Source organism: Alexandromys fortis, unplaced genomic scaffold (genome assembly GCF_014885135.2).
Source record: "Alexandromys fortis isolate MF-2015 unplaced genomic scaffold, M_Fortis_MF-2015_v1.1 scaffold_65, whole genome shotgun sequence".
NCBI lineage: Eukaryota > Metazoa > Chordata > Mammalia > Rodentia > Cricetidae > Alexandromys > Alexandromys fortis.
Window position 1 is genome coordinate 3,971,035 of NW_026067986.1, and position 9,169 is coordinate 3,980,203.

Genomic DNA, 9,169 nt, shown 5'->3' on the forward strand with positions numbered 1-9,169 from the left:
AGAGAGAGGGGGAGGGGGAGGTTAATGGGAACAAAGGGAAAACGTGGCGAGAACAGGTCCTAATGTTCTGTGGAGTGTGAGATAACTGTCTAATTCAAGAGAGAAGAGTGTTTCCAACACAAATGATAGTGTCATGTCATGGGATCTGCCTGTGTCTGCTGCCAGCTCAGACTTGGCGTCACCTGCTGCAGCCTCTGACCACGCTAACTCCTCGGGCTGACGGAGCAGTAGGTGGAGGCCGTGTGGAGTCCACAGAGAAGTCCTGGTTGATGGCAGCGGGGAGGCTGTCCCTTAGAAAGGAATCCAATGCTGTTGAGGTAGGTTTCCCAGGGACGGCATGTGAGGGACAGGGCTCACCTCAGTCCACACATTACCCAGCACCCCACATATGACGTCACAGTGCCTGAAGCCACCACCCAGCCTTACTTCCTCTCCTGCCTCAGCCTGACTGGGGGAAGGATAAGGGAGCCAGAGGGTGCCACTGTCCAGGACTCACAGGTCTGCTTTTGTGACTGTGTGTGTCCCTTCCCTGTAGATGGAGGCCGCTTGTTTGTCCCGGGCACCCAGATGCAAAATAACCACACAGAAACTGTATTAATTAAAACACTGCTTGGCCAATCAAGTTATCGCTAGCTAGCTCTTATATCTTAACCCATTTCTATTATTTCATATTTTACCATGAAGCTTGCGGTTTACCAGCAAGGTTCTGACATGTCTGTCTCCTACAGCAGTTCCATGGCCTCTCTTTGACTCTGCATACTGTCTCTATGTATCTTTTCCAGCCTGGCTATATTCTGTTAAGCCATTGGCTGAAAGAAGCTTCTTCATCAACCAATGGCAATAAAACATATTTACAACTTGCAGAGGGGAATCCCACATCACCTCCCTTTTTCTGTCGAAATAAAAAGGAAGGTTTTAACTTTAACATAGCAAGATTACATATAACCAAACAGGTATCAAGCAAGAATTACAGTGACAATATTTACATCTACTTTATCTTTTATCATAACTGAGGAAAACTATAACTATCTATTCTTCAACTCCATCAAAGACTCCAGAAGGATATAATATTACTCAAGTAAACAGGAAGTGCATTGTAAGCAACTTCCAAAACTCTAGAACTGACAGAGACATCTCGCTACCTGGACAGTCACCCAAAGTTCTTTTGTAACATTGGGGTGGTACCCATCTTCAGCCTACAGGCCCATATCCAGCAGACTTTTACATGAAGCAGGAAATTTGAAAGACTGTTTTGCCCCTATTGGCAGTTTGTCTGTCATTTTCTTCTGTATCCTGCAGAAAGTGTCTGGCAGACTCTTTCATGAAGCAGGAACCCTGAAGGACCATCTCACCTTTAGTCAAGTCATTGAACACTGTGGACACGTACTGAAGCATCCCAGAGTGCTTCTTACAAAAGCAGGGATGATTTCTGTGTCAGTTAAAATATCTTAAATAATGGCCAGGTGGTGGTGGTGCACACCTTTAATCCCAACACTCAGTAGGCAGAGACAGGTGAATCTCTGAGAGTTTGAGGCCAGCCTGGTCTACACAGTCAGTTTCAGGACAGGCTTCAAAGCTACACAGATATACCCTGTCTCAACTCCCCATATGTGTGTGTGTATGTATATATGTATATATACACATATATAGATAGATATAGATAGATATGTATCTTAAATATTTCAAAAAATCTTAATAACAAATCGGAAGTTTCCTCTAGATTAAACAGATGTCAAATTTTAAAAACAGCAGCAGGCACTATTAGAAGAAATATAGAATATCCCTAAGGGCATCTAGGTATATATTAATGTAAGATTCAGGTGACATCATCTCTGTGAGAGAGATTTCTTGTGGACTTTCTCAGAAGCAGACTGGATTTTTGAAAGAGAAGTACACGTTGGCCCCTTGTTCTCTTTGGTTTGCACACTCAGGATGCTGTGGATTCATTAGCACTTGGGAAGGGCTGGTTTGGGATTTGGTTGACTCTTTCCCTTACAACAAAGGCTCACTGGTTATGTCTCAGCGCTCACAATTCATGAGCATCACAAAGAGACCCATTTGCACAATTATTCCCCACTCTATCCAAAGAAATACCTGTCTGAACTTGTCCTCATTATTTTTCCTTCTCTGAAATGACTCTTTTCATCTTTTAAAATATATACTTGGAAATCTGCGGTTCTCTTTTAAAATGCTATCTATCCCCAAATACTTAAATAGCTCTACTGATGGGTTAAAATATATGGCCCATTACAAAATTATGACTCATGAATGAGGTCTCATGTAATTTGGTAGCCTGATATCATCTGTTTTGTATTTTTTAAAAAAAAAAAAAACTTTAAAAAGTACAGGTTTGCCCATGGCTCTACTCCCTGCCTGGTCGCCCCATCTACACTTCCTGCCTGGCTACTGGCCAATCAGCATTTTATTAAAATACTGAGCCTCACACATGGTAAAGGCTCAGCAACACGAGCCAGGTGTGGTGGTTCACAGTGTAGTTACTGCACCCACGAGACTGAAGCAGAAAGATTGCCTGTTCGAGGCTAACCTGGACTACATAGTGGGATCCTGTCTCAGAAGAAAGAAAGAGAGAGGAGGAGGAGGGAGAGAAGGAGAGAGGGAGAGAGAGGGAGGGAGAGGGGGGGGAAGACGTCTTCTGTCTTCTGATTGAACAAAAAATGAACAAAAGTGTCAAAATTTGCTCATAGTCAAGGTCGCAAAGCCAAAACAATTTCAGTTTTGTTGTGTGTGTTTGAGACAGCATCTCATATATTCAAGGCTGGTCTCAAGTAAAGATGTAGCCTGGGCTGTCCTTAAATGGCTGAACATCCTATTCCTACGTGCCAAGTCCTGAGATGACAGGCGTGCACTCCCTTGACAAACCCCGGCAATTACTGTAATTTACAACTCCCGTTACTGGACTCCTGAACAATGAGTTTGTCCTGAGTTCTGTTTGGAATCCTTAGAGCCCCAGCAAACTCATCAACCGTCGAGTCCATTTCCTCCAGATGGCTCTTATTTGACAAGGGCATACGGTAGGTACAGTCATTTTTCATCTTCCTGTGAAGGATATGCTATCTGGTGGCTTCATCTTGAATGGGCTATTATAGCAAACCACGCCGCTATTTCTAAGAAGAAGATACCTCGTGGAGGTCAAAAAGAGCAGTTTTGTCATTTGCAATAGAGTTTCTTGTTTTTTTTTTTTTTTTTTTTTTTTTTTTTAAATTGCTGTTAATCTGAAAACTGATGTCTCTCAAAGTACATCTTATTCGGTGAGGCAGTCATTGCCGTCCCCGGCCTGAACATGAGAAAAGCGAGCGCCTTTGCTGTGTGGAGGTGGCACGTGTGTTTTATAAAATTTGAGTAATACGGCCGGTGGTTCATGAGGCATCTGATGCACTTAAAAGATAAATAGGTCACCCCTGAAGATGCCGAGCCATCTGCTTCTCAAGGGTCTTTGTGCCACGGATGAAAACGGAATCATTATTTTTGAATCGCCTCTGCTCACGTCAGTGACTCCCTCTTCCAGCCTGTCCCCTGGTTATAAGAGCCCGGGAACTGCTGGCAGATCGTAGGCAGGGCCAGGCGAAGCCCTCTCCAGCATCCTGGTAAGTTTATTGCCTCTGTCGGTGCTTCAGCTTCCGTGCCCCAACTTGAGATGAAAAACGGTCTCAACTTAGGCTGCTGTGGGATGTGTCTGTCTGTCTGTCTGAGATATATTTGCTGGGAACATTTCTCAGTTGAGGACACTTTAAGTATTCTTTCTGGTTGCTATTTTCATTTCTTCCTCTTCTTCCTCCTCCTCCTCCTAATTCTCCTCCTCTTCCTCATTTTCTCTCACCCTCTCTCTGTATCTGTCTTTCTCTCTCCCTTTTTGTAGTACCAGGGATTGAACCCAGGGCTTTGTGAATGCTAAACCATCACTCTACCACAGAGGTATATCCATCCGCAGCCAAAGTACTTTCTATTTCTCTGCCATTTCATGTTCATAAAAAAAAAAACCCTGCAGACTTAAGACAAGATTTTTAGACTTAAGATTTATTTTTTAATTTTAAATCTTGTACTGTTTTGGATATTAAATTCTCTCTCTATATATATATATATATATACACACACACTCTGTATGTATGTATGAATGTGTATGTATATTATGCAGATTTCATACCCAGGCTTTCTAGGGACAGTCCCATTGCTTTGCTCAGCACATCACAGTGTTTCCATCACTGTGAAGTGTTTTAAGCTAGTCCACTGGATTTCAAGAACCTCATTTGCAGCTGACCCCCCAAAAACGGTAATAAAACTTAGGCGAGCCAATATGCTCTTTCTTCTCCTTTATCTGCCTGGATCCTTGTGTTTCTTTCTCTTCCCTCTGACTTTCTCCGTGACCATAGTCCCCCCTGTTTCATATAGCACCATGTCCAAAGCACCCCTCCTGCTGTTCTGGGCTGCCCTGGTACTGAGCAGCTATGCACACGGAGCTGTGCTGAGAAAAGAAGACACGTGGAAGCCGCTGAGCAACCCCAGAAACAGAGAACTGGTAAGAACATGCCTGGGGAGCAAGGGCTGAGGGATGCAGCCAGCACCTCCCGAGAATCATAAGGTGGCAGCCAAGGCTTGAGAAGACTCTCAACAGGACAGGACTAGATGTTGCTCCCCTAGTAGCGGGCACCCTAATGTTTCTCTAGCTGATTTACATTTGTTTCCATATGGAGAAACAAGTGTATATTAGAAGTCAGTTTATAATATACAGCGTATCGCATTTGTCAGTGATCTTATCTATACCCCAGGATCAGAGCATTGGTTTCTAACGTGCGTACAGTATGAAAAGGGGATTGCGTCTTAGCTTGGGGTTGGGAAGCTTGCCTAACATGCGCGAGGAACCTGGGTTTGGTCCCCGGAACAGCAGGAAAAGGGGAGAGCAAGAGAGAATCTCTTTTTGTAAGGCATACATACACGGCATGGAAGACATATATGGTGGAACGATTTGCCCCCACGGTGGCATTTCAAAGCTTGTTTGCAGAAACTGGATGTGGACCCTGGGCGGCTATCAGTTTCGAGCAAACAGGTATCTAGAAAACAGAATTCAGATCAGAAGAATACTCTTTTAAAAGGATGCCCAGCTCGGCAAGCGTGTTGTTGATAAGACTATTTCAAATGTAGTTTCTCTGAAGTGAAGGGAAGCCGTTAAGCCGCTAGCACACCCTCTAGCCATACTTTTGCTGAAGGGTATCTGAAAACAGACGCAGTAATCCAGGGCAGTAACTGGGGTCTCCTCAGGCGGAGAAAGTGGGGTTCGGTTTCATCGCTGACCTTGCTGGTTGGAGAAGGTTCACTATAAATCTCTGCCAGAAGCGTGGCTTCATGGATTCATGCCTTCCCCGGGTTGCCACCAAGAATGCTGAATTGCCCTGTGAGGGCTGAAATGCCAGAAAGCGGTCAGAAGCTTCAAGCCTCTCTAAACTGTCAACTTCCGGCTTCTCTGGCTAGTGCTCAGGGAGGAGGAAGGCGGGAAACAAACACGGGGCTCTGGGCGTTAGGGTGTTCCGTCTATAAGGCACTGAGCGTTTTCTCTGTCTTTAGTTTTTCAGAAGCCTCCAGGCCTATTTTAAGGGCCGAGGACTCGATCTTGGGAGCCTTCCAAATGACTTCCCCATGGATGAGGACCCCAGACCTCTCCCTTTCCAGGCGGAGCGTATAGCTTCTGCATTTGCAGACTACGAAGAGCAGAAAAACTCCCTCCTTAGGTCCCACAAGGGCTGAAAGCTCTTTACCTCCGAGCCCAGGTAATGCCGCCCGTTCGGTCCCAGGGTCTGTCCAGGCACGCAGTCATGCAGGAGACATTTTGACAGCTTCCGTTTTACCCATCACTATTAAATAATGAGATCTGGCGCAGGCATTTCGTAGTCTGTTTTTTAAAAAAATAAATGATAGTAATGTCACTGAAGAAAAGCCTATTCAAATCATAGAACTGTCAGTCTTAGGAAGATTTTCAAAGTGATGGATAGCACATAGTCTTACTTCTGCATTTTTTTCCCGACCTGGCCACATAGGTAAGTTACGCGGAAAATTACATGTAAAGAAATAGGTTAATGACTTGGACTGAATGGTAAAGTTACAAGAGCAGCTCTTTTGAGGAAAAGCGTTGTGCATGTCTTTGATCTTGAACTTCCTCACCTAGAAAAACAAATCACAATATTAGCAAAGACAGAATTTTTCTTGTAGGAAAACATTTAAAATATATTTATAAGATTTATAAGATTTGAATTTCACTTTTTGCACTCTTTTCAAACAAATAGGTATGATTTTAGAAGCAGTAGGCATGTGTGTTGTGGGGGGGGGGGGCTGAGCTTCATGAAGGCTACAACAGAAAAGTCCCAAACTTGCCCAGAGGCTTGGGGACAAAAGAAGAGAAAACCCATATGTGTGGGACACGTGCAGCGCCAGCCTGTGCTCGTGGCTTTTTCATGAATTCGTACCCCAAATGTTGGGTGCCAAATGTAGCATGAATAATAAAAACCCAGAGACAGATATTGTCTTTCTTTTCTTAGATTGTAACTCTCTCTTACTCTTTCAGGTGTCGCTGTGTTGAAGCTGCAGAAAAGCTTTTCAGTAGAAAGATTCAACTGTGGCTGAAGTCTTCTTTTGTGTGTGTGTTTCCCTTCCATGTTAGCCAATTTATAGCATTTTTATTCTACATTTCCAGATTATACATAGAGACAGTTGGGCTTTTGCAACATATGATACTGACATGCATATTTCAGGACTATTTCCCCCTTTGTGATCATAATTATCTAGTGGAAGGTTGCATGTATTTGAATGAGTCACAAAAATACAACAAATGAAATAAAATGATAACTTTCCAAATCAGATATTTTCTTGACGCCTGATTTAAAACTGTCTTTTTCTATTAATTACTTATTATTAATCAATATTTTTACTTAAACAAGGTGTTTACTTTTTACTACAGTGTATTGTACCTAATAGGGACTCAGACCTGTTTACTATCGTTTATAATATATAATAGAGGTTCAGACTTAGGATTTGTCTTTTTTTCCCTTCTAAAAAGATGATAAGTCCCACTTTTAGCTTGTGCTCTCATCACCTACTGGGTGAGGGTGATGCGTATCCCAGTGAAATAGGAAATAAACAGGATTCTAGTTGCTGCAAGGTCTCTGGGAGATGCTCTCATGCTGCCTTTGAAGCTAAAAACTGCCACATGTCAAATATTCCACCTTGACCCTAACTTTACTTTAAATCTGAGTCACTCAACAAGGGACAGCAGCAAAAGGTGAATTTCCTTCTCCTCCAACCAAGTCACTCTCCTACTGAGCCCATTCGGGGTCCACATTTTCGTTTGATATGGCTACTTTCCTTGTGCTTTTATGAACACTGGCAGTGTTTTCTTGCATGATCATTGTCCCTGAACTTACACAGCATTGCTCTGGTATCATTTGTCTGTGTGTTCCAAAACGTTCCACTGTAGCTTTTTGAGAACTGTCGATACTGAATATTGATATGGGATTCTCCTCTGTGTGCTGTGATTACCACTGATTAATAGAGAAACTGCTTTGGACCTACAGCAAGGCAGAACTTAGCTAGGCGGGGAAAACTCAACTGAATGCTGGGAGAAAGAAGGTGGGGTAAAAGGAAGCCGTGTAGTCCCTCTAGAGACAGATGCCAGAACTTTACCTGGTAAGCCACAGACACGTGGTGATACACAGATTACTACACATGGGTTAGCCAATAAGAAGCTAGAGCTAATGGGCCAAGCAGTGATTTAATTAATACAGTTTCTGTGTGATTATTTTGGGGCTGAGCAGTCGGGAACAAACAAGCAGGCCCCTTACTATAGAATATGTAGAATAAAGTACTGTGCACGAACAAGTTCTGAGTCTAGCTTAGCGCGTTCTACTGCAGTTAGTGACTTAAGTGCTTGTCTCTGGAGGGTTGTGAGATGTTTGTGAGCAGCAACCATTATGTGACTCATTCGTCGCTCTCCAGAACCTAGCCCACTGTCTGCTGGGTAGCAGTTGTTCAATTAATACTTGTTAATTCAAGTGTGCCTTGACATCCTTCACACAGTCCTAAACATAAAGCAGAGGACACTGTAGTTAACAAGATTGTTTTTCCACCATTTAAAAAGATAAGCGATTACTATTGTGTTACTCCTCATTCAAGTATAACAGCTTTTTCAGGTAAATGGCTGGATGAGGTGTTCCTCGCTTCTGTGACATTCCTGAGTGGAACCAGAGGCCATTTTCCCTTCCTCGACACCATTTCTCATCCAGGCGAGGGTTGATTAATTTCAGAGACCTTGAAACTGATGGGCACACACAGGAGACTCTCTAGGTATGAGCTTGTGAATCACAGGGCAGAGGTATGTGGCCTTTAGCTTAAAAATTCCTCCCCAGAGTATCTGTGTGTCCCATACTGGATACCCAGGAGGTCCCGAGTTGAAGGGTTTCCTCTGTTGGAAGCAAATGCACTTCAAGTGTTATAGACTGTCAAGAGTCCTGTGGTGCATTCTGTATAGGTCTATGTAGACCGTCAAGAGTCCTGTGGTGCATTCTGTATAGGTCTATGGCAACCTTTCCCCTCTGGGTTTGCTCTTCTTCAGCGAGGATTCCATTTCCAGGATATGGCCCATTATCACCTGTTCTGGATCTGGCATGGTCAAGAGTTTCTGAGAGTTGAGACTGTTATCCTACTTGCAATTTTTTTTTTTTTTGGTTTTTCGAGACAGAGTTTCTCTGTGGTTTTGGAGCCTGTCCTGGAACTAGCTCTTGTAGACCAGGCTGGTCTCGAACTCACAGAGATCCGCCTGCCTCTGCCTCCCGAGTGCTGGGATTAAAGGCGTGCGCCACCACCGCCCGGCTCTACTTGCAAAATATTAACCTTCTATATTTTCCTATATCCTGGCAGGCGACGAGGCCCCTGAACTGAGACAATTGGTCCAGTGACTCAGGTGTGTCAGAAAGCCTGACTCATACTCTCACTTAGTCCTGATTTATTGAAGGAGGCGAGTGAACAGGGGGCCCAGAGGTATACTAGAGATAGGTGTGTCTCCAACCAAAGCTGAAGAGCTCAAAATGTAGGAAAATCTCTCATTATGATCTTGCTATGGGGGAAAAGGTCCAACTTTCGCCTTAGAGGGAAACAGGATCTTTATCAT

General features: G+C 43.7%; 1 protein-coding gene and 1 long non-coding RNA gene across 3 annotated transcripts in view; one reads left to right on the forward strand and one right to left on the reverse strand.

Moving 5' to 3' along the window:
- Positions 1–5,615, reverse strand: part of LOC126511797 (uncharacterized) — a 12,130-nt gene extending 6,515 nt beyond the window's left edge. The window contains exons 1-2 of the long non-coding RNA XR_007594785.1: positions 5,308–5,615; positions 4,951–5,066 (exon numbers count right to left, since the gene is read on the reverse strand). This is a non-coding gene — a long non-coding RNA (uncharacterized lncRNA). The remainder of the gene's footprint in view (positions 1–4,950; positions 5,067–5,307) is intronic.
- On the forward strand, positions 2,648–6,852 carry CUNH2orf66 (chromosome unknown C2orf66 homolog). 2 transcript variants are annotated; one of them, XM_050159183.1, is made up of 4 exons: positions 2,648–3,605; positions 4,408–4,534; positions 5,578–5,780; positions 6,572–6,852. In XM_050159183.1, exons 2-3 carry the CDS (start codon positions 4,412–4,414, stop codon positions 5,755–5,757), a joined length of 303 nt encoding a protein of 100 aa, XP_050015140.1. In that variant the 5' UTR covers positions 2,648–3,605; positions 4,408–4,411; the 3' UTR covers positions 5,758–5,780; positions 6,572–6,852. The 2 variants fall into 2 exon arrangements, with proteins under 2 accessions (XP_050015140.1, XP_050015139.1); XM_050159182.1 differs by having other exon boundaries at positions 2,648–4,534.
- The last annotated feature ends 2,317 nt before the right edge of the window (positions 6,853–9,169 follow it).

Coding starts and splice junctions, on each gene's coding strand:
- CUNH2orf66 (XM_050159182.1), top strand. CDS start 4,133: ATGTGTATGTATATTATGCAGATTTCATACCCAGGCTTTCTAGGGACA. Junction 4,535..5,577: donor ACCCCAGAAACAGAGAACTG/GTAAGAACATGC, acceptor CTCTGTCTTTAG/TTTTTCAGAAGCCTCCAGGC.